Source organism: Xenopus laevis, chromosome 9_10S (assembly GCF_017654675.1).
Source record: "Xenopus laevis strain J_2021 chromosome 9_10S, Xenopus_laevis_v10.1, whole genome shotgun sequence".
Lineage (NCBI taxonomy): Eukaryota > Metazoa > Chordata > Amphibia > Anura > Pipidae > Xenopus > Xenopus laevis.
The window spans coordinates 24,862,516-24,888,871 of record NC_054388.1 but is presented as its reverse complement, the minus strand read 5'-3'; the positions used below and the strand labels follow the sequence as shown (position 1 = coordinate 24,888,871).

The following is a 26,356-nucleotide window of genomic DNA, read 5'->3' as shown; positions in this document are numbered from 1 at the left end:
GAAGGCAAAAAAAAAAAAAACCATTTGAAGCCTCTCCAATTTGAGGGGGAAATAAATCCTTCCTGACTCCAAGATGGATCAACTTGTACTATGAGCTATCTTCCATAACCCTGTATTCCCTCCCTTGCTAAAAAGCCATCCAATCCCTTCTTATAGCTATCTAATGTATCAGCCAGTACAACAGATTTGGGGAGAGAATTCCACATCTTCACAGCTCTCGCTGTAAAAAATCCCTTCCGAATATTTAGGCAGAACCTCTTTTCTTCTAATTGGAATAAGTGACCTTGTGTCAGCTGGAAAGACCTACTAGTAAGTAAAGCATTAGAGAGATCATTATAAGATCCCCTTATATATTTATACACAGGTACATCACCCCTTAAAGGGCACCTATCATAGCCAAAATTAAACACATTAACAATCTGACCAATACAAGCTAAACACGTTTAATCAAACTACATATATAGTTTGAAAAAACTGCAGGTTTTAAAAAAATCCCTTACTTTGTCAAATGGGTTCTTTCACTGAGGGAGTCCATACTGAGACTATAACAGAGACTATAATTTGCAAATTTCAGGAGCATGCTCAGATTGTAGCATCAATGTGTAAAAGAAACGGATCCGCACACACACACAACGATTAGTGCAGTCGGGGATTATCCCCTTTTATTCAGCCACCAAACATCAACGTTTCGGGGGGGAACACCCACCCTTCATCAGGGTACAATTATTTGTGCAGTCACCCATTTAAACCCAACTTCCCACGCATTTTTTTCCCATCATGCAATTTGCCATAAAAATTAACCCTTATGTGGGATACAGGAAATTCGTTGATGTTTGGTGGCTTCGTTGAGGTTTGGTGGCTGAATAAAAGGGGATAATCCCCGACTGCACTAATCGGTGTGTGTGCGGATCCGTTTCTTTTACACATTGGTTGCTAAGGGACCCGGCCGGGTCAACGGAAGGAACGCACAACCAGCTTGCAGGATTGGTGAACTACAGGTGTGCGGTAGGAGAATTACATTGTAATCAGATTGTAGCACTGCCTTGAGTAAAGCAGAATGCCTTAAATAAACTCCTCCACTGGAAGTATCAGGAGATTTCCTTATCTTGTCCCCTGCTGGTGATGTCATTATGCAAATTAAGGGCACACACTAACTTCCAGCAGGTGGCAGCACTACTGAACAGCAGCTAACACAGAGGTTTGGCTGATTTGAAAATAGCTTAGAAGGGTTGATAAGCAAGCAAGGAATTTCAACTGAGCATGTGCGAGATTTCAGAGCTACAGTTGGCTGGGAAGATATAGGTAGGAGGAGCCAGTGAAATCCAAGATGCCTGCCTCAGCTAGAACTGCAATGGAGATAGGGGAGATCTTGCAGAAGGTATAGTGAGCTGATGATTTACATTATACAAACAATTCTAACTGTTTTAAAAATCGGATTTCTTGAACTTTCACATAGTGTATTTACTTAGTAAATGATTTTGGTCATGATTGGTGCCCTTTAAGCATCTCTTCTCCAGTGTGAACAATCACAACTTGGCTAGTCTTACCTCATAGCTAAGATTTTCCATAACTTTTACAAGCTTAGTTGCCCTTCTCTGCACCGTCTTTAATGCTTGTATCACAATAAAACCTGTATCAAAACTGTTTTAACAGTAAAATAAGGAGACAACCCCCTGTATAATGACAAATGACAAAGCCCAAGTTTTTTTTAGTTGATTTCTAGGTTTTTTTTATCCAAAAACTTGATTCAATTCAAGTTTTTCGGGACATAAACCAGAGCAATCGGAGTTTTTTCTGGACATGAACTGGATCATTAGAGTTTTTTCCCTGCGTTTTTTTTTCGAGTTTTTGACATTCAGAATTTTTAATAAATTCCCAAACATTTGAAATTCGAGTTTATCATAGAAGTCACTTAGTCGGTTCTTAATAAATATGACCCTAAATTAGACATTTTATGAGAACAGACACATGGCACACACTTTTATATTTACTGCATCTAATGTATCCTGCAAACATTTATTATCCAATGTGCAAATGATATGGTGTAATTACTGCATTTCATACTCTATTTCAGTAATTAAATTTTTAGTGATTTTATTGCATTCTCAGTTTTGTGTTATACCTTCAAAACTTTCATTGCACAGTGAGACTAGTGTAACCGGAATTTTAATGACCAAACAACAGTTAATATCTTTGCTTCAACTGCTTTGAAATGATTCTCATTTTAGGGGTTGACACATGCCACATACTTTGGTACCCAAAATACACAGGATAAGGGGATTTGTATAGTCATCGATAAATCCCTTTCTCATAGTCCCGAAGAGGCAGCACAGGTACCAAAGGGTTAATGTCCACTTCCCTTTAGGCGGCAGGATGACAGGAAAAAACTGCAGGGCTGCTCCTACTCTTCCCGATATTAGCCCATCGAATGTCAGTTGTTGTTATCAAGCATAGAATGAATATTAGTCTGAGTGCAGAGGGTGGGACATCCTGTGCTGCCTTTTCGGAACTGCGAGAAAGGGATTTAATCGGTGAGTATACAAATCCATTTTTCTCTATCGTCCCTCGGCAGCACAGATACCAACGGGTTACGTCCCAAAGCAGAAGGGTGGGAGAGAGAGAGTAGTATGGAGTTAGAGAGCCAGAAGCTTAACTGGTTAACAGCGATAGAGCGATACCTTGTGTAGGAGAAAACTCTTTTAAACTGCCGCTTGTAGAACTTTGCGCCCGAAAACTGCCTGTGAGGAGGCAAAAACATTGAATTTGTAATATTTCGCAAACATGTGAACAGAAAACCACATGGCCGCTCAGCAAATCTGATCCACCAAAGCTTGGTATGCTTGAGCCTATGAGGCGCTAAGTGCTCTCGTGGAGTGGGCTGAAAGTCTGAAGGGAGCTTGCCTTCCGTTTGTAGTGTAGGCTAGAGAAATGGTTTTTCGGATCCATCTGCTGATGGATGTGGCACTGGCTGTGCTGCCCTGTTGTGGAGGCCCAAAAAGTACAAACAAGGAGTCAGACTTTCAGAAGTTCTGTACCCTGTGAAAGTAGTACCAGACAGCGCTCACTACATCTAGTGTGTGGGGAGACTTCTCTTTTGGAGTTGTGGGCTTAGGGCATCGAGATGGTAGAACAATCTCCTGGTTTACATGGTAGTCAGAAACGACTTTTGACAGGAAGCCTGGTTGAGTGCAGAGCACTACTTTATCCTCATGGATAACGGAGAGGGGTGTTCGGCAAGAGAGAGCTGCTAGTTCTTATTTTTTTGGTAATCCTTTTGTACTTAGTTGTAGTATTTAACTAGTATGTTTAATTTTGCACAGTCTAAAAAAGTGGATCAGGATGCATTTCACTGCATGTTGTACCTGTATAAATTTGCATGTGACTAAGAATCTTATCTAGTTCCGAAACATGCCTTGTGGACGTAATGGCTACTAGGAAGGCCACCTTTAGTAACAGCATTTTAACTCTGATGGAATGCATGGGTTCAAATGGATCTTTCTGTAAAGTGTAGAGCACTAGTGGTAAGTCCCACGGAGGCAAGCGCCATCGGGGGGAGTATATATTGTGTGGCTTGTAGGAAAGTTTTGATGTCCCTTAGCTCTGCTAAGGGTTGTTGGAGTAGGATTGAGAGTGCGGAACTTTGGCCCATGATTATACTTGTGCCAAGACCCTTGGCCAAGCCCTCTTGTAGGAATGGAGGTATGGTCTAGCCGTTTGCGGTTACACCATAAGAGTAAAACTTTCCATATCCTGTGGTATGACCGATTGGTGGACTTCTTTCTGGCATGTAGTAGAGTATGTACTACCTGTTGGGAGAAACCCTTGTTTATCCAGATTGAGGTTTCAATAGCCATGCCGTCAAGGAGGTTGTGGTGTAGATATGGGCCGTGGGTCAGAAGGTTCGGTCAAAGTGGAAGTCTCCAGGGTTCAGTCACCAACATGTTCTGTAAGTCTGAGAACCATGTCCTCCTGGGCCAGTATGGGTATATTACAATGGTGTGGTGCGGTGTAACTTGAGTTTCTGTAGAACTTTGTGGATCATGGGTAGCAGTGGAAATACATAGACTCGGTCAAAGTTCCAGTTGATGGTCAATGTGTCCACTGCTGTGGCGTGGGGTCGTGGTACAGTGTGCAGTAAACTGGTAGTTAGTGATTGAAGGTTGATGCCATTAGGTCAATCTGTGGCCATCCCCATTTTGTTGGTGATTTGCAATAATATCTTGCAGTTCAATTTCCATTCTCCTGGGTCCAGGGTCTGGCGACTTGAGGAAATCCACTTCCCAGTTCTCTTGGTCCGGAATATAAATGGTTAGTTCTGCCCACGTAAGTATTTTGGCTGCCTCCTTCCAGGCTGCCTGACTGTGGATGCTGCCTTGATGGATTAGGTAGGCTACGGCAGTCGCATTGTATGTTTTCACCTTTATGGGAGACCCTTGAAGGGGCTTTGTCCAATGAAGTAGAGCGTGTTTGATGGCTCGGAGTTCAAAAACGCTGATCTGTAATTTTGCTTCTGCCGTGGACCACCTTCCTTGGACAGTCTTGTCTTGGTAAACTTCTCTCCAGTTGCTGGCATCCATGGTGATGGACAGGAAGCTTGGAACGGAGCACAGGCATCCTACGGAAAGATTGTGTATCTTTGTCCACCAAAGTAAGGACTGTTTGGTACAGTGGCAAAGGGAGATTCTGGTCTCGGACTTTTGGAGGAGTTCTAGTTGTAGATGTATAATGTGGAATTGTGCACAGGTTGCCAGATCTATGGACAGTCATAAGCCCCAAGAGATGCATCCCGTTTCTTATGGAGATGTCTGTCTTGTGTATGGCTGTCTGGGTCACATTGATGCACTTCTTCATTTTTTTGATTGAAATACTCAATGTCTGCGGGAATCAAAAAATGCCTGAGCTAGGAAAGGGAACTTTTGCCATACTCTGCCTGTTTGTGCCCTGCTCTGCCGGTGTGTCCTGCCTGTTTGTGCCTGTGTGTGCCCTGCTCTGCCTGTTTGTGCCTGTGTGCGCCCTGCTCTGCCCGTGTGCGCCCTGCTCTGCCCGTGTGCGCCCTGCTGTGCCATACTCTGCCTGTTTGTGGCATGTTCTGCCTGTGTGCACTCTGCTCTGCCTGTATATGCCATACTCTGCCTGTATGTGACCTGCTCTGCCAGTGGAACATAAGCCTGGTATTTGTTGTGGGGGTTTGTTAGCATTTGAAACAAAATTATTGTTAGGCCCCCCTAAGATGTTTAATCATGTGCTAGGGGTTCGGTGTTATCCAATGGGAAGAGGAGGAATATGGATTTAAGGGTATGTCTTAATATGACAACTTTTTTCACATATGAGTGATAAGTGATATCCCTGCATTGAGCACCAATTAGTTTTTTTGGTGTGCTACCACAATTAATGTGGACATGGTCTTGTGGTAACATGGGTGTGGTTTAAAAACAGGGAGTGGTCAACACTGGCTTCAATTATCGGCCCTCCACTATGTAGGTCGGAAAAATTTCAGCCCTCGGTACCACAGAAGTTGGACAGCACTGATCTAGACATTTGTCTATGAAAAGATTTCCATTCGTTTTTAATAACTTCCTCCACTGTCTCATGGACTGGGAAATGTCTCTGTGGTTTTGTGACTGAGAGTTTGTGATACAAATGTGAAATCGCAGGCCATGTATGAATGTGATCAAGTGTATCCATATCCAGGGAGTGGTCAACACTGGCTTCAATTATCGGCCCTCCACTATGTAGGTCGGAAAAATTTCAGCCCTCGGTACCACAGAAGTTGGACAGCACTGATCTAGACATTTGTCTATGAAAAGATTTCCATTCGTTTTTAATAACTTCCTCCACTGTCTCATGGACTGGGAAATGTCTCTGTGGTTTTGTGACTGAGAGTTTGTGATACAAATATGAAATCGTAGGCCATGTATGAATGTGATCAAGTGTATCCAATATGGCTCCTTAGTTACAAAATGGATGTACAGACATCAGTTAGACTAGAGAACAGCTGTAGTTCAGGTATTTAATAAAGACATATTAACATTATTTGGAGACAAGGGAACAGCAGGAGTTGAGGTTATTAACTCATGAACATATAAACATGTTTATCAAGAAGAAACATATTATTCACATGGTTATTTTAAAAACCATTATTTTCATTCTCATAGTCACAGTTCTGGGGGTATGGCCATTATTTTGATTAATGTCCACAATTAGGATTTAGACCAAATTCTGCTATGATTGATTATTTTATTGTTACACTAGTATAAATAGGGAACTCAATTAAGGTGGCTTCGGGACTTCATCTACAAGCAGACGTGTTGTATAGAACCATGCCCGATTGATCTGGCTTTGAGATTTGGCTGTACTTGGCCGGGTCCCCCAGCTGATGTTCCTCTCAAAAGCCTGCATTAAAGCTATGCACTAAAGAAATAACCATTGCTGGCACTGATGAGGGAGTGTAATCCCTATGGGGGGACTTCATCTACAAGCAGACGTGTTGTATAGAACCTTGCCCGATTGATCTGGCTTTGAGATTTGGCTGTACTTGGCCGGGTCCCCCAGCTGATGTTCCTCTCAAAAGCCTGCATTAAAGCTATGCACTAAAGAAATAACCACTGCTGGCACTGATGAGGGAGCGTAATCCCTATGGGTATACAAGGTAAACCACCTTGTATAAGTGACGAATATGAAGCCCAGCTACTCTTGCAGATAGAAATGGCTTCACAGCTGGTCAAGTTGTTGCTATGGGTGACTTCAGTTATCAAGACATTGACTGGGGTAATGGGGTTGCCAAGACAGAAAAAGCTAGTAGGTTTGTAAATATGCTGAATGACAACTTTTTATTCCAGCTTGTTCAAGAACCTACTAAGTATAACTCTTTTGGACCTTGTAATAACTGATAATACTGTACGCATCTCTAGCATTTGTGTGGGTGAGCATTTAGGGACTAGTGATCATAACATGGTCTCCTTTGAGATTCTGTTGCAGAAGCAATTCTATATGGGAGTAACAAACACTAAATTTCAGACGTACAAACTTCGACAGTATAAGGTCATCTCTGCAACATATTAAGTGGGAAATGCTTTTCACAGGTTTAAACACAGAACAAAAATGGGAAGTCTTTAAAATGCTGCTCAATAAATATACATGTCAGTATATTCCCCTTGCAAGCAAGGAACGTTGTTGCAAAGCAAAGCCTTTTTGGTGCAAGTGTTGGTGTTGAGGTGGGTAAGAAAAGACGTGCTTTTAAGGCTTTTTAAGTTAGCTGGGACAGCCAAATCATTTATATGGTACAAGGAGGCCAATAAATCCTGCAAAACAGCTATAAGGCAAACTAAAATTGATATGGAAAAGGATATTGCAGCAAGCAGTAAAAATAATCCAATATTATTTATTAAATATGTTAATAGTAAAAAAAATGAAGCAGGAAGGGTGGGACTTTTAATATCAGAGGGGGGGGTCAGTTTGTTGATGAAAACAAACAAAAAGCGCAGATTCTGAACACATATTTTTCATCTGTCTCAGAAATGAGGAACCAGTTAATGAAGGTTTCCTTCTTGATAGTCCCAATTCTAATAATACAACTAATGATGCATGGTTCACACATGAGGAAATTCAAAAGAGACTAGAACATGTTAAGATAAATAAAGGTCCAGGGCCAGAAGGTATTCATCCCAGGGTACTTAGCGAGCTTAGCTCTGTGATTGCCAAACCTTTTTACTTTTTAATTTTTCAGGATTCTTTGAGGTCTTGCATAGTGCAGAGAGACTGGCGAATTGCTAATGTGATGCTGCTATTCAAAAAGGGATCCCATTCTCAGTCTCAAAACTATAGGCCAGTTAATCTGACGTCAGTGGTAGGAAAGCTTTTCGAAGGGTTAATAAAAGATAAGATACTGGACTTCATAGCAAATCATAATACTATGAGTGTGTGCCAGCATGGTTTTATGCATTAATAGATCTTGCCAGACTAACTTAATTAATTTTTATAAGAAGTTAAGTAGGGATCTCGATTCTAGGATTGCAGTGGATGTGATTTACTTAGACTTTGCTAAAGCATTTGATACAATGCCACAGAGAAGGTTACTGGTTAAATTAAGGAATGTTGGCCTGGAACATATTATTTGTACCTGGATAGAGAACTGGCTAAAATATAGATTACAAAGAGTGGTGGTAAATGGAACATTTTCTAATTGGACCAGTGTTGTTAGTGGAGTACCACAGGGCTCTGTACTAGGTATCTTACTTTTCAATATGTTTATTTATGACTTGCAGGTGGGCATTGAAAGTACGGTTTCTATTTTTGCAGATGATACTAAATTGTGCAGAACTATAGGTTCCATGCAGGATGCTGCCACTTTGCAGAGTGATTTGTCTAAGTTGGGAAACTGGGCAGTAAACTGGAAAATGAGGTTCAATGTTGATAAATACAAGGTTATGCACTTTAGCAAAAATAATATAAATGCAAGTTATACACTAAATGGCAGTGTGTTGGGAGTTTCCTTAAATGAAAAGAATCTTGGGGATTAACAAATTGTATCTTGTAGATAATCTTGTAGATAACAAGTTCTCTAATTCTGGGCAGTGTCATTTTGTGGCTACTAAAGCAAATAAAGTTCTGTCATGCATAAAAAGGAATGAAAACATGATTTTGCCTCTTTATAGGTCCCTGGTAAGGCCTCATCTGGAGTATGCAGTGCAGTTTTGGACTCCGGTCCTTAAAAGGGATATAAATGAGCTGGAAAGAGTGCAGAGACATGCAACTAAATTGGTTAGAGGGATGGAAGACAAATTGTGAGGGTAGACTGTCAAGGTTGGGGTTATTTTCTCTGGAAAAAAGGTGCTTGCGAGGGGACATGATTACACTTTATCAGTACATTAGAGGCCATTATAGGCAAATAGCAGGGGACCTTTTTACCCATAAAGAGGATCACCATACCAGAGAAGCAACATAGGTGGTTCTTTACAGTGAGGTCAGTGAGGTTGTGGAATGCACTGCTGGGTGATGTTGATGGCCGATTCCTTTAACGCCTTTAAGAGTGGCTTGGATGATTTCTTGGATAGATATAATATCAAAGGCTATTGTGATACTAAATTCTATAGTTAGTATAGATATGGGTATTTATAATTTATCTGAGAGTAGGGTGGGTGTGTGTATGGATGCTGGGGTTTCATTTGGAGGGGTTGAACTTGATGGAGTTTGTCTTTTTTCAACGCGATTTAACTATGTAAGGGAAGCTTGGCTAGATGTTGTGTGGTATTCAATCGGTGATGCATTCATTTTCTTACAATATATTATTCTTATCTAATATTGATCAGTGTGTGTCTGTGTTTTATTTCTATCCCTGCATGTGATAAGTCTGCCAAGGGAAGCTTGGCAAGACAGAGTTTGTCAAGAGTTTTAATCTCTTTGGTCTCCTCCTGCAGTCCTAGGGTGAGGAATGTAGCCAGTAGGGCATCTACCGCTTCAGATTGTAATATTTTTGGTGGTTCTGAGGTGGTCTCTATTTGATCGAAGTAAGAATCATTGTCATTGGCGTCTATGGAGGGACCCCCATCTGATACCTCTGGGCCTGTTTCAGATGTGCCAGGGTTGTTTGTATGTGTAATAGTGCTAGTAGGCTATTTGTGTACAGCCTTTGATCAAAGCCAGTTTTTCAATAGATGATGTCATCCCTAAGAAGGATGCTTAAAAATCTTTTAGCCAATCAGGCATTTCTGAAAATGGTGGGCTGCTCTGAGAAGGAGAGGTTTCTGATGGTTTGGCTTTCTTGCCTGGGGCACTGGCAGGGGGCTTAGACCACTGGTGGTCTTTTTGGGGGGGTTGATGCATCTGGGATATTTCTCCCAGTTTATTTGGGCCAAGCAAGACAGCTATAGTCTCCCCCTTCATAATCTTAATGGCCTTTTCTCATCTCTTCATTAGAGAAAATTCAAGCTAAATGAGCTGACCCAGAAAGAATGTCACAGAAAAATCAGAGAGTAGTGTTACTACTATTAGTAGTGTACTAGTAGTACTGCTTCACAATTAAACTTCTGGCAGTTCAGCCAACTAGCAGTTAGGTGGGTTTCACTTACACACAAAATGCTAGATTCAGATATGCACCTTCTTTCAACCTAAGTTACTATGTTCAGACTGAAAAAGCTGCACAGGTACTTTGTTGTAGTGCAGAATTAATTAAACATGGGCAAATTCTTACTGGCTTCCACAGATACACAGAGGGCTGACACTTCCACAGACTACAGTGTCTAATTGTGACCAACAAGAAAAAGAATTTATGGCCCCAAGTAAAATTATTAAAGAGAACATGCTACAATCAGGGACAGGAAAGAAGCAGATTTTAGGAAAGGAATTGCCCACAATTAGCTGAGCTGAGGATAGCTGCCATCAGACTGTATGTGAAGCAGTCCTCTGCCTGTCTAGAGGAAAATAGCATCCAAAAGACAGAGAATATATATATACAGAAACAATATGTCTATGCTGCAGTGGATAAATGAAAGTTAAAGAAAGGCTGACAAATATCTAAGCAAACACTTCTGAATAGTACACGAGAAAAATCCCAATGGCGAACAGGTGAGCATGCTATCCGGGTTCCCAAACACTCCACTCTGGTCACGTGGATATATTGAATTCAAGAGTAAATGCGCACACGTTGGTGAACTCCTTTGGATAGACTTGCGAATATATAAAATATTATCTTTATTTGAAACTAGTTAAAAACACAAAGTCCAGTAATACAGGGCAAGGGAGTGCATGGCTCTGCGCGTTTCGTGACTGCAAGGTCACTTCATCAGAAGCCAACAGCGCCCCCTATTGGTGACATACTTATGCATATTCATTAATTAAATGATTAAAAACACCAGATGATGAGTATCAATCTAGTTAAAAGCATAATAGTCACAAATCGCATAAGTCTCAGATTATACATATATGATAAGATTTATCCATATATATAGAAATATATCATACAAATAAATTATTAAATACGTTTCATTGTGTATAATTATGTATAATCAAACGTCAAAATAGGGTTACTTATACAGAATAGAATAAAGCAATCTAAAGCACTCATGAAGAATAATAATAATAATGCAATGTCGATATGAATGAATGTACGAAAGAGAAAAAGAAAAGAGAAAAAGGAAGAAAAAGAAGAAAGGAAAACGATCAAGAATAGACCAAATGAACAAAATAATAATAATAAAAATAATAATAAAAATAAATATAAAAAGCAGAAGGGAAAGGGAAAGGGAGGGAGAAACAAAGAAGCAACAAAAGAGGGGGGGCAGAAAAAGGGGGGGAAGGAGATATGACAAGAAATAATGCTAAGTATAAATGAAAATTGGACATATGACGCACATGTAATGAAATAATAAAGAAAACTGAAAAATATGCAAACAAACCATATATATGTATGGGATCCATATAAACATGCATATAGAGGTGTATATGGTAAAGGGTATGGAAATGATAAATATTCTAATCTATAAAGCAGTTGAGTTCCCATTCCCTGTTGAGACCTCTAGGTGTCACTGTATCAAGAGAAAAAATCCAATAAGCTTCTTTCTTCAAAAGACCTTTCTCTATATCACCTTTTCTGGACCCTAGATTGACTCTGTCAATGACCTGAAATGATACACATCTCCTACCCCCATGTTGATCTATCAGATGTTTGGCTATAGCCGAATTCTTATCACCCCTAATTATCCCATTCAAATGCTCAGAGATGCGTTTCCTGACTGGTCTAATTGTTTTGCCTACGTACTGTAAGCCGCAAATGCAGGTGGCCAGGTATACAACATTCTTCGTACCACAATTGGCATAGAATCCGATGTCATATTTATGTGGATTATTCCTAGAAACAAAAGATTTTGACGGATTCATCACGTTACAAGCCTGACATCGTGTTCTCCCACATCTATAGGAGCCCTTGACAGTAAACCAATTAGATGTACCCATAGGGTTATCTTCTAAAAACAGACTTGGGGATAACGATGAGCCAATCGTTTTGCCTCTTTTGAAAATAAAACCAGGTTGGGAAGGTACCTGGTCACGTAAGATAGGGTCTTGCATCAAGACACTCCAGTGTTTACGTATGACTCTCCTCAAAAAAGGAGTATCATTGGAGAAAGTAGTCACAATCTTAGGAAACTCCGCCTGTTTGGATATAGACCTACTCCCTGGTCCATCGAATCTATTACGGTTGGGGTTCATAGAGCCCCGTTTCCTGGACTTGTCTATTGATTTGTTATTTAAAAGATCTTTGCGATTGGTACCCACGGCCCTATCATAGGCTCTTTTTATATCCACATTGGCATAACCTCTTTCTACAAAACGATCCCACAGATCCATAGCTTGAGAGTTAAAAGCGTCCCAAGTCGTGCATATCCTACGCAGCCTTAAAAACTGACCCAAAGTTATGCCTCTCAAAGTATGTTTGGGATGGCTGCTGTTGGCATGTAACAAGGTATTACGAGTGATGGGTTTACGATAAAGATCTGTATAAATTCTTTCCAAATTAGATGTAAATTTAATGTCTAGAAACGCCATAGTATTTATATGCGTTTCACTAGTAAAGGAGATGTTCCAGCCCGAATTGTTAGAGTAGGACACAAACTCGTCCACAGAGCAAGAGTCCCCATCCCATATGAAAATCAAATCATCGATAAAACGATAATAGCTTACAATATTGCCGCGAAAGGGATTAGAGACATCGTAGATGAAGAGACGCTCCCATAGACCCATAAAGAGGTTGGCATAAGAGGGTGCGAACCGCGCCCCCATTGCTGCTCCCCTTTTCTGTAGATAAAAAGAACCATTAAACATGAAATAGTTGGTACTGAGAAGATAGTATATGGTCTCCATCAAAAACTCATTCTGTTTATTTGTATACATTCCAAAATGGGTCAGCCAAAATTGTACCGCTGATGTACCCCTTTGATGGTCTATGGAAGAGTACAGTGCAGAAACATCCATCGTCACCCATCTGTATGTAGACTTCCAAGCGACTTTCTGTAACTTATTGATACAATCAGTGCTATCTCTCAAATAGCTAGGTAACCTAAGAACCATTGGAAGTAAGAGACAATCAGCATATTCTGACAAGGGTTCATTCAAAGAGCCTATGCCTGATACTATAGGCCTACCCTTAACCTCAATCAAACTCTTATGGACCTTAGGAAGCCAATGGAAAATGGGGATACATGGATAGATTTTGTTAAGATAAGAGTATTCAAAGTCGTTCAAAATTCCCTCAAATTTCGCCGAATCCAGTAGCCTAACAAGTCTAGTATGAAAAATAGAAGTTGGATCCTTATCTAAAACACAATATGTGGTCACATCATGTAATTGTCGCAACGCTTCCGACTTGTAGTAATCCGCATCAAGGACGACCACAGAACCCCCCTTGTCGGCATTTTTGATAACAATTGACTTGTCCTTTCTAAGATCAATTAGGGCCTTATTTTCCTCATCAGTAAGATTCATCGATTTATTACAAGGAGTTCTCCTCTGATGATATCTGCACAACTCATTCGTGACAAGCTTCTGAAAAAGATCAATATGGGTACCCCTACTTTCTATTGGGTAAAAATGGGATTTCTCCCGTAGATCCGTATGTACAACAGAGTCGCCTGCATCTCCATGCTGGTTAGATTCAAGTAACAAATCCTCCATCACATTAATCGTGCATATATCATCAAAGGAGAGATCCATAGTTTCTAGGGTATTGTGCTGATATTGTGCATCACAAGTTAAGCTAGAGGTAGATAAGAAAGATAAAACAGGCGAATAATTCATATCATTACTAAGCTCGTCAGAATTGTTGAGTGTGGTATCACTTTGGTTCTGAGTCCTATGGAAATGCTTCCTCAAAGTAATTTTGCGTATAAACCTATTAATATCCAAAATGGTGTCAAAAATCCGCATGTTCCTTTCAGGAACAAAGTTTAGACCTAAATTCAAAACCTTTAGCTGAATATCGGATAGAGACCGATTCGATAAATTAATTACATTACATATTGAGGTATCACAGAGGTTCAGGTCATAGGAACCCAATTCTGGTGTTAGAGTCGGCCCGTGTATCCCCTGTCTCCGCTTCCTTTGCGATTCCACATTTGGTCCTCTTGATCGGCTAGTTGGGGTTGGCTCCTGGTTTTTACTCTTTCTCTCTGGGGTAGGGGTTGTTTGTTGGTTCTTCCTCTGGAATCTTCCCCCCGACTCCTCGAGGGAGGGATCCCCATCTGTATGTAAAAAATCCGATGAGGAGGCTGAGCTATCCGACTGTTGATTATCTGTATCCCTAAACCTCACTTTCTTGTCATGTTTTTTAAAACCCTTATATGGCTTCTTGCCAGCTGGTGGTTTAAAGTATGCAGTAAAGTCCCTCCTCCGAACATTCCAATCATATACTCTATTGAACTCATAGTCCTTTTTGTCTCTCAGAAATTTCTCCCGTTTAGTAAGCTTCACTTCTGTCTCCAGTTTATTTACTCGTTGCTTGATGATATCCAATTTTTCAGCTATTTCTATACTCGCATCACGTCTCAGAAGATCAGATTGTAGTTCCTTGATGCCATCCTGTATCAATTTGTGTTTTTTAGTATGAAAGTCAATAATAAGTTCCATTAACGAGTTAGAACATGTTGATAAAGTGGAGTTCCAAGCATCTACGAACTCACGTGAAACATCAGAAAAGGCAGGAAATTTCTTAATCCGCAGACCTCTTGGAATGCGACCAACTTTCAAATAATTCTGTAGGGTGGAAATATCCCACCATAAGCGCATTTCCTTAACCATATTCCTCTCCAATTCATAACATAACTCCATTGCATTATCTGAGTCCGAAAAACAAGTGAATGAATCCTCATTGGTATCACAAAATATATCAGCAGCTTGTTTCTCTCGTGTGCTTATATTGCTTATTCCAGCGCCCATGCACTCCACTCTGCCGGCATAATTTATCATGGAATCCTCCTCCATGTTGTATATGAAATGTATATATAATCAATATATTAAGAATATTTATAATAAGGATACAACAATCCGTTGGATCAAAAACATACGCTGTCAACACTGTATATGGTTTGTAGAGAAAGGAACGTTCACATTAGAGTCCAGTGTTTTAAAAGGCATCACTTCTCGTAACAGACATCTTTAACTTTTTAAGCCATTCCTTCTCTATAAGGAACATCAAAGCAGTAAGGGCAGTTACGTTCACAATATCAATGTGTAACAAGTGGAAGGCCGTTCCTTCTCTAGAATTGGCATCAAAGCAATAAAGGCAACTATGTTCACAATATCCATGTGTTACAAGTGGGAGCCGAGAAATAGCTATCCCAAGATATCACACGGTCTGGTATGTTCCACTATACAGAATCGCTCACCTCAAGGAGCGGATGTTCATTCGAGCCAGACACCAGCGCAACTGTAGCTTTGTCAGGTGAGCGGCCAAACTTGTCTCAGAAGCCGCATGGATTCCCACCGTAGCCGCAATATGATAGCGCTCCAGGACAAACTTAGAATATAACTGATATCTAAGCAAAGGCAACTAACACTGAACATTCTACAGTAAAAAAAAATCACAGCTTTTTGCAATATACTGCAGTGAATAACTACAAGTGGCCATCTAGATGCAGCACTACATATAACCTGTAAAATAAAAACAAGTATCTGTCTGACAAGCAAATACACCGAGTAGGATGTCAGCCAACTGTGCACTAAAATTACTCGGGTACTGTAAAAGATTTTGTTACACCTATTTGGGCCACTCTGGGTTAATTCACCAGCTAGAACACTAGAGCATGGGTTACACGCGACTTACACCCAGGGCAGGGCCTTCGCTAAGTGGAAGTGTTCCCTCTATGGTGTAGTGCAACTACATCCCCCCCAGGCTACTGTGCACACAAAAACAACTTGGGCGCCAGGAGGTTCTTAACAATCAGGAACGGTTTATTATGATAAAAAGGGCAAATGACCACAGGTTTCAGTACTCACGCAGGAGTTGAGTAAAAACAGCATATTGATAGTTCAAACACAACAAGGCAGGCTCACACACAGAGTACACAGGCAAATGCAGTACAACCATTCCCTCCTGGAAGTTGTCAGGAAAGCAGCTTCTACCCTACAGTCCCTCTTCACTGAGGACCCTGACTGGAGGCAACACACAGAGCATCTGGGAAGCTACTCCCTTACTGCAAATCCTTGTTGGAGCTTCAGCTGCTCTTTCTCTTTATCCTATCTGCCTTTCTCTCCTAGAGAGACTATGACAAGTCTGCCTAGTATATCTGTTCCTCATTCATGGGGTTTCCTGGTCCCCAACTTGGACACATGCCTTCTTCTGGGCCTATTGCACTCAGTCCCCCCATAGCACATCCAGCTGGAATCACATCCAGAGGCAAAAGAGGAAGTGGCTACTCCCTGTACACACTATATAGGAGCGTGTCAGAGCAGTGTCATCAAATCTCTCAGCCTGTAAAGGTTATTCTGTAACAGGGATTCTACCCAATAACCCAAGGAAATGGTGAAAAGATTAACTCTATAGGGCCTGTATCCCTATAGGGCCCTACAATTTCAATAACACAGAACTCCAGATTTGGAAGCTGGTGTTTCAGCCATAAATAGTGAAATAACCAAATGTCTGGGTTTGATTGAAATTGTCTGAAACTGGATCTGTCACTGCATAGAGCGCAATCATTCACAGGTATTCAGATATTTGCAGGAATTGTGGTATAACCATTGAAAAGGCTTAGATTATAAATTGGAGTCTGATAAATGGTAGCATAAGCATGATCTCTAATAATAGCCAAACTACAGAGATTCTGCTTCATATTAAGGATTTTTTTTGGTACCTTATGCTTTGTGAGAGATACGAATTTGCAAAGCGAACCTTTTTTAGGTGATTTTTCAGAATTTTCATAAATTCTTTTAAAACAGCTAAGTTCAAAAAAGCTTTAATGTTTGGTAATTAGGAGAAGAAAGATATGGTTACCCACGTCTGACTTGACAGAATGTGTAATTTTCAAAAATATATGGTTTCCTGAGGTAAACAAGATTGTTGGCTTTGGAATCTAAAGTATTCTGCTGTAAATTAGGTAATAACATTCAATAAAAACAAAAAAATCCAGTAAACTATATATGTTTATGCAGAAAATGGAAACAACAAAAACCATCCCAAGGTATGTTATTTTTAGCAAGACAACATTCATTATCACTTACCGATGATTATGGAGCTGTTGAGATGAAGTGGAGTCAAAGTCAAGAGACCCTAGATGAGTAGAACCAGTGGTGAGAGAAGATGGTATGGGTAAGGGTATGTGATTTTTGCTCCTCTTCTGTAATACAGCGCCCTGCATTAAAAGACAAATACAATATTTTGGTTTAAACTGGGTAAAAAAAAAAAAAAAGAAGTTTTTTCCCCAGATACAAAACAGACAGGCGTCAACTGTGTGTCTGCTTTTTGAACACATCATTCAGAATACAGCATTGCCTCTACCACACTTCCTGCTGCACACACATTCTGCCTTGCATCGCCCTTGCCGTTCAAGTTTACACATGGCAAACATATTAACAAAGAACTCTTTTTCTATATTTTTAACTGCACTAGTTTTCCTATGTACTTAAGGGGAATACATTTCACTCCCTATATGGGAAAGAGTGTGTAGTTATGTGTTTACTATACATGTGTCAAAGCAAAGCAAAGTTTGCAATATACAATTGTGTTCATAATAATAGCAGTCCGGCATCACTAACCTGATCAACCACTCTTTTTGATAGAAATTATATTTCTACATGGCAAATGTAGGTGTAGTAGAGTAATAGAAAACTAACAGACCCAACAGTCATGACATGCATGCTGCTGATTCGGTGTAACTGAATCATTAATTGCTTGTTCAATTCAATTAATTCTGTGAAAAACAGGTGTCAATTACTGCCTTTGTTTAAGGTGCATTTCTCTCTGAACATATGAGTAAAATGATTCTTTACAGACATTGTTTAGAAGAATAGTGTAATTTTACTTTTTTAATACTTTTTTATTTGATAAAGAGGCCCACATAACACAGAAACCCCTAATATACCCATCACAGTTCAAAATGTATGAATAAATGACATTTTCTATGCTGAAATCCAACAGTTCTTCTCTTTCTGCATCATTTGAAATCCTGGCAGGGAAGGAGGGACTAAACATTGATACAACTTCTCCACAGCTTACAGTCAGCATGCAGGAACTACATAACCCACAATGCATTGCACTATGATGTTCTGTTCCTTATTGAAATCACGTGTGCAGGGAGTGGGGTTTGGAGAATGCAGGCTGAGGACAGATTGCTGTTGATTCAAAGTAACAGTAGTCAGCCAGCTCAGCAAAGTAGTCAGATAGATCAGCAGGAGAGCAGGGGACTAGGCTTAGGAAACGGTTACAAACCATTAAAAATCATGAAAAGTCTGCATATTTTTTATTTAAGTGTAGAGATAGAAAGTAAGGGAGCACCATCTATCAAAATATAGTCAAAAAAGAATGGTGTGCAAGGTCAAGTGAGTTAATCATATAGCAAGGAGAAAAAAAGAACTGACCATATAATTGCGCCTTCCCATCAATTACATCCGAAACCTCATGTGTACTCGTAAAACGTAACTTTTAATAAACTATTAACATAAAAAAAAGAAAAAGTCCAGTGCGACTCATTTAAAAAAAGGGTTAGAAGGGGGGGGGAACACAATACCCGGACGCAGGGGGTTGGTCACCACCATATATACCTGCTATGTATCTGAGAATCCAAGATAGATGCTTTGTTTAACAATCTGGGGTGTGATCCTGTAGTATGTTTAGGGACTGGTAGAGTCACCCTTTCATTCACCCCCCGATGCCAACCCCTTCACCCACATAGAGTCTCCTCCTACGTTTAATACAGTTGACGTCTCTATCCAGAGTGTAATGGTAAACCCTTTAGGTGTGTAAACTGGCTGCCTAACAAGCTATATTGTGCCTCAGGCACACCTCTGCAGTAAATTCCACTGACTGTCAAACAAGCTATTCTGTGCCTCAGGCACACCGCTGCAGTAAATTCCGCTCCTAGGTAGTACTGACCCTCTAATCCAATTGCACCACCAACCCCTTCACACACAGAGATCCGTGTCAGTAATTCTGCCCCTTGGCCGGAGTATGATTTTGACTCCCTGTCTAACCATTAATTAAAAATGTGCCTGACACGCGTTTCACCCTAATCATCCAGGCTTTGCCAAAGGCATGAGGAGAGCCAAGTGCTTGCCTATATTTATAACCACGTATCAGTGGTTAGGGTTTGAATCAGCAAATCAACCAACAGTATGTCATACAGGAGAGGTGCGGAGGCGTTCATCAAGCACATCGAGGATCACTCGTCATGGGCTCCACTTCATTTGAATATAGACACGCTTGATTTACCTGCAGCGTTACTGTAGTTATTTCTTTCCTAATACATTTACTAACGCAACAGTGAATTAAATCGTAACAATTAGGCATCATTCTCCCATATGCCCACCATGGAGTAGAACATGCAAAGCACACAAGAATCGCAATTGGAACACATACACCCTCATATAGGGCCATAATGATGTTGCCCAATTATATTGGCACAGTCAATAATTATTGTATCTGCAAACTAAAAGAATCCTTTTAAATAACATATATAGGATCGAAAAAAATGAAAATATAAGTTGAGATTGAAGCTGATTAATAAACCTGTCTTGTATATCATAAATCTAGAAAGGAAATATACAAAGTATCATATCTCATGATTATAAATCAGAGAGTTCACCACTGAAAAGGATAAAGTAACAATACACACTGAATTTAAACTGTTATATATGTTAGGCATAAATGTGTCCACCGACTAAATATCTGAATTTGATACTGTTGAAAAGGAGTATGTTTAAATTACATTGTAATGATACTTTTATTGAGACCAATAGGGCTCAATGCATTCATTGTGAAAATCCATTCACTCTCCTTGGAAAAGAGGGCTGTTTCCAGATCTCCCCCTCTTATCCCCAAGGAAACCTTCGAGAGACCCATGGCTCTTAAATCCTTACTTGAATGATTATGGCATTAAAAAGAATGGCCACTTACCGGTGGCGATTTTTTATTAGCTTTGATCCAATCTGGTGCATTGTCAATGCTTGAAATATGCTCCAGTAATCGTTTTTTAAATGCACGGTTGGTTTTACCAATGTAGATCTTATCGCAAGGGCAGATAATCATATAAATAATATTAGTGGTAGTGCAAGTATTGTAAAGCTATACACTGTTTCCTCCCAAATCTGTCAACGACATTGTTTTGATTATGCATGTACCTGTACTTGCAAGCTTTGCATTTGCCACATGCAAGGGTACCAGTACGTGCTGTTATCTTTTCAGGTTTAGTGACATTACTTTTCACCAGCCGGTCTCTCAAGTCCAGTGTTCGTCTGCAAAAGGTAAGAGGACGTGGACCTAGCATCGTGACTAGGACTGGGTCAGTTTGTAGCACATGCCTGTGTTTTTTCAAAACTGAATCTATGAAAGGCCACGGTTTGCAAAAAGTACCTATGAATCGGACAGGTTTTCAGAACCTGCAGATCATCATTGCATAGGACTGCTCCCAGCAGTCTTTTACATGTTTCTAGTAAGGTATTTCTAGGGGTCCTAATTGCTCTATAATAGGCCCTTCGAATCACAGACCGTGAATAGCCCTGTTCCACTAACTGTGACATTAGTTCATCTGCCCTTTTCTTAAAAGTTTGGGGATCTGAGCAGTTCTGACGTAAACACACGAATTCCCCTTTTCATAGCCATAGGATGATGACTTTGAAAGTATAAAATTAAATTAGTCGCTGTTGATTTGCGAAATAAATCAGTGCAGATTGTACCATCTTCCTGAATGGCCAATGTAATATCCAAGAAATCAATACTCTCACTACTAGCAGTGTGCGTGTTAAAAATTGTTCAATTATTTTAAGAATTCAGATAATTCCTCCTTATTACCAGTCAAAAAAAAAAAACCCTGATCATCTATATATCACATACAATGTGAAATGTATGTGGTGTACTGTGCCATTTGATCTCTAAATCCCTTGCTTATGTGAGATGGAGGAATAAAGAGACTCAACATCACATCCCACTAGAAATGTGCCTTTTTCTACATTAACATCCATCAATTTTTGTAGTAGGTTGCCAGTGTCTTTGATATATGAAGGGAGAGTAACAGCAAACCTTCTCAATTTCATATCGATGTACTGGCTTGCCTTCTCACAAGGACTGCCATTAATTAATCGATCTATGATGTTATCTGTTGTATGGTTATTTTCTCATCCTCACTGAGATTATCATTTCCACAGTTGGATATGTTCATAAACTCCCTCATAACTATGACTATGAAGATTTCCATTCATCCAGGTCATATTATATCTAATATAAGTAATTATAAAACAACTAGACTTGCTGAGTAATTATTGAAGACGTTTTCAATACTCATCCGAGCATCTTCAACACCACCTGTCTAATACATTCAATGCTCTTCTCACATCTGTACCGCGGCGGTTTCAGACCACTTCACACATCCGTTCATGCAACTCTCAAAAGTAACACCTGTTTCTAGGAGTTGCATGATACATTGGTAATCCTATCACACTAACTACACAGAATAAACACCTCTGTAAATTTCAGATGTCACCTCTCTGAAGAGTTACAATGGGCCATTGTGATTGAATTAGTGAAAAGTTTAAATGACGAGAACTTCCCACACCAGTCAGTTGAACTCCAGTCAGTTGAACTCCAGTCAGTTGAACTCCAGCCAGTTGAACTCCAGTCAGTTGAACTGAAGAAGCTGCTCGGATGAGTAGTTAAACATCTTCAATAATTACTCGGAAAGTCCAGTTGTTTTATAATTACTTATATCAGATATCCCCCATAACTAATTCCCCAAAGGTAATTACCGCTGAGCTAATGTTCCTGGGGGGCATAAACCGACTCAGGTTTCAAAGATTTTACTGAATCAGTCTTTAGGTGTGCCTGAGGCACAATATAGCTTGTTAGGCAGCCAGTTTACACACCTAGAGGGTTTACCATTACTCTCCGGATAGAGACATTGATTGCATCACCTCTGGGAGGGGACTCTGTGGGTGAAGGGGTTGGCATGGGGGGGGGTGAATGAATGGGTGACTCTGCCGGTCCCTAAACATACTACAGGATCACACATCCTAGATTGTTACACAATACCTCTATTAGGCAGGCTTGGATACTCGGATACATAGCAGGTATATATGGTGATGACCAACCCCCTGCCTCTGGGTATTCTGTCCCCTTGCTTCTAACCCTTTTTTTTTAAATGTATTGCACTGGACTTTTCATGTTAAAAATGTATTAAAAGTTACGTTTTAACATTGAGCACATGATGTTTCAGATGCAATAGATGGGAAGTTGCAATTATATGGTCAGTTCTTTTTTCTTCTTATATTTTTTAATAAATGTATATTGCAAAGTTGCTTAAAATTATGTTTACTTTTCAAAAAGCTTAAGTTGTGTTTGTGTGGAGTTCCCCTTTAATTAAAAAGTTGATTGGTGAGGGGAAAACATATGAAGTGCAGAGAATGATGGGCTGCTCAGCTAAAATGATCTCAAATGCTTTAAAATGGCTTCCAAAGCTAAAAGGTGTGGAAGGAAATGGAAAACGACCATTCAAAGGGATAGAATTATAGCCAAAATGGCAAAGACTCAGCCAATGATCAGCTCCAAGAAGATCAAAGAAGGTCTTCCTATGAGTACAATAACAACTAGAACATGCCTATGTGAAGCCAAGCTATTGCCAATAAGGCCCTGCAAAGTCCCACTGTTGAAAAGACTTATTGAAAGGTTACAATTTGCCAAAGAACACATTGACTGGCCTAAATTGTGAAGCAAGCATCATGATATGGTGATGTTTCTCATACTATGGTGTTGGGCCTATTTATTGCATACCAGGGATCATGGATCAGTTTCCATACATCAAAATACTTGAAGAGGTCATGTTGCATAATGCCGAAGAGGCCATGTTGCATAATGCCGAAGAGGAAATGCCCTTGAAATTGAGGTTTTAACAAGACAACAACCCCAAACACACCAGTAAATAAGCAACATCTTGATTCGAGAGCAACAAGATTGACGTAATGGAGTGGCTAGCCCAATCCCTGGACCGAAAGCCAATAGAAAATTTGCAGGATGACATAAAAATTGCTGTTTCTAAGGCAAAACCAAGAAATGCAGAAGAATCGTGTAATGTAACAGGTGCCAGAAATCGGTTGACACAGCTATGCAGCAGTTCTCAGAAAGTGGTTATAAAATTAAATATTAGTTCAAAGGAAAGCAACATTTTGAAACATTTTTCTGTTTATACAGTAAATGTTCGTGTTTGTAAAGAAGAATGCAGACATTGCTATTTTTTGAACAACCTAATATTCTCTTTTTTTCATTTATCTAAAGGAATAACATACATTTGATAAATGTTTTGATTTGGAATAGAATGTGCAGCGTTCCCAATGCATCTATGTGTATGAAAACAGGCCCGAATTTTGGGCTTGGGTAACCCCCTAGGCCCGATGAGTCTTAGCGCGCACACCCTCGCACACTCCACCTGCACCTGCACTACTATTATTCTGAACACAACTGTATGTGTTGACCAGTCTGTGTGGTGTCCCATGTAGGAGATGCAACAGATGTTAAAAATTCAGATTTTGAAACACAAACCCTCTATTAACCCTTTAAGTACCACCGATCGTAGAATTTACAATCTGTGAATAAAAGTACCGAAGTGCCAGAACTGCAGCACTTCCTGGTTGGGGAGCAGAGGGGCAGCTTGTAAAGCCGCTCGATACGTCCCGGCAAAATATGTGTGCTGCTGCTGCATTGTCTTCCTGGACATCACTACGCCAACCCCCACCAGCTCCTGTGGACAGAGCAGTCTCTTTCTCTTTCTGGGTCCCCTCCAGCTCCTTTAGACAAATCTAAATCCTACCCCAGGTTAGTCTTGTACACAAACATTTTACACTAACACACACATACGTTTTTTCGGGATAATGGGGGTGTCACACATTCACAGCACTCTCACACGTGTTTCACACATGCATATAACATGCAATATGCGAGGGTGTAAACACACACACACACTTACACATCTTTGCGACTTTTTTATTTCATCATGTTTTTTGCCTGAAATTTTTTTTTTATTGCCATTGTGAATAGCGTATTCCCTAACTGCAGTGCGCAATAGCACTTATGATTTAGTGATTATAATTATGATCTTGGTGCATTGCATTTTCAGCTCTTTGGCCTATTTGGCCAAGCCAAAATATTCAGAAATTCTGTCTGTTGATTTGTTGTTAGTGATTTTATTGTTTTTGCCCATGGCAATTTTGTCTGCCATCAATCCCTTTGGAGGTCTCCGTGTGCCACATAGCTTGGCAAATCTATGCATATTGGGCATTGAACGGTTCAGTAGAACCCTGGCATTAATTTTTGTTGCCATGTTACAAAATGTGGGGCATATAATAGCGGTTTTTATGACATTTCTGAAAATTGTCAAAAAGCTTGCATTTTACCCTATGTTCAGCATGGCCTTGCAGTTTGGTGCTGTGCAGTTTTGTTGCCACCTGGCCGGTAAAAATGATGTTTGACCCCTAATTTACTGGGAAAAAATATATATACATATATATATATATATATATATATATACATATATACATATATATATATACACATATATACATATACATATACATATACATACATATATACATATATATATATACATATACATACATATATATATTATATAAACATATATATATAAACATATATATATATATATATATATATATATAAACATAATATATATAATATAACATATATATATATATATATATATTTATATACACATATACATAATAATATATATATATATACATATAATATATATTTATATATACACATAATACATATATAATATATACATATAATAACATATAATATATAATACATATATATATATATACATATATACATACATTAAATACATATATAAATACATTATATATATATATACATAATATATATTATATAATATATATATATATACATAATATATAATATATATATATACACATATTATATAAATACATAACACATAAATTATATACATACATACATAATATAATACATACATACATACAAATAATACATAATATATATATATACATACATACATATATATAATACATACATATATATCATATATAATACATATATATATAATACCATATATATATACACATATATATATATACATATAATATATAACAAATATATAATATATATAATTACATACATACATATTATATACATATATATATATATATATATATATATACAATACATACATATATATATACATAATATATATATATATATACATAATATATATATATATATATACATATATATATATATATACATTAATATATATATATATATAATATATATAATATATACATAATATATATATATATAATACATATATATATATATACATCATATACATAATAATAATATATATACATACATATATATAATACATATATATATATACATAATATATATAATATATATAAACATAATATATATAATACATACATATATATATATAATATACATATATATATATACATAATATATATATATATACATACATACATACATAATATATATATACATATACATATATATAATAATACATAATATACTATATACAACTATATATACATACATACTATCATATATAATACATACATACATATATACATACATAATACATATATACATAATACTAATATATATCATACATACATATACTATATACATACATACATATAATATATATACATACATTAATATATACATAATAATATAATATAATACTACATATATAATAATATATATATACATACATATATATACATACAACATATATATAAACATATATATAATCATATACATACATACTATATAATATACATATACATACATAACATATATATATATATACATATATATCATATATATACATAACTATATATACATATAATATACATATATACATACATATATCATACATTATATACTAATACATAAATACATATCATATTACATATATAATACTATACATACATATATATATAATATACATAATATATACATACTACATATATATAATACATATATATATATATATATATATAATATATACTACATAATATATAATATATATATACATACATAATATAAAATACTATTATATATATATAATATACATATATATAACAT

The 26,356-nt window shown here is 38.1% G+C and overlaps 1 protein-coding gene across 5 annotated transcripts in view; it reads right to left on the bottom strand.

The window, feature by feature from the left end:
• usp36.S (ubiquitin specific peptidase 36 S homeolog) overlaps positions 1-26,356 on the bottom strand; it is a 146,655-nt gene that overhangs the window by 30,292 nt on the left and 90,007 nt on the right. For all 5 annotated transcript variants that reach the window (XM_018238342.2, XM_018238345.2, XM_018238346.2 and 2 more), the window contains one exon: positions 17,206-17,336. In XM_018238342.2, coding sequence (XP_018093831.1) covers positions 17,206-17,336 — 131 coding nt within the window. The remainder of the gene's footprint in view (positions 1-17,205; positions 17,337-26,356) is intronic.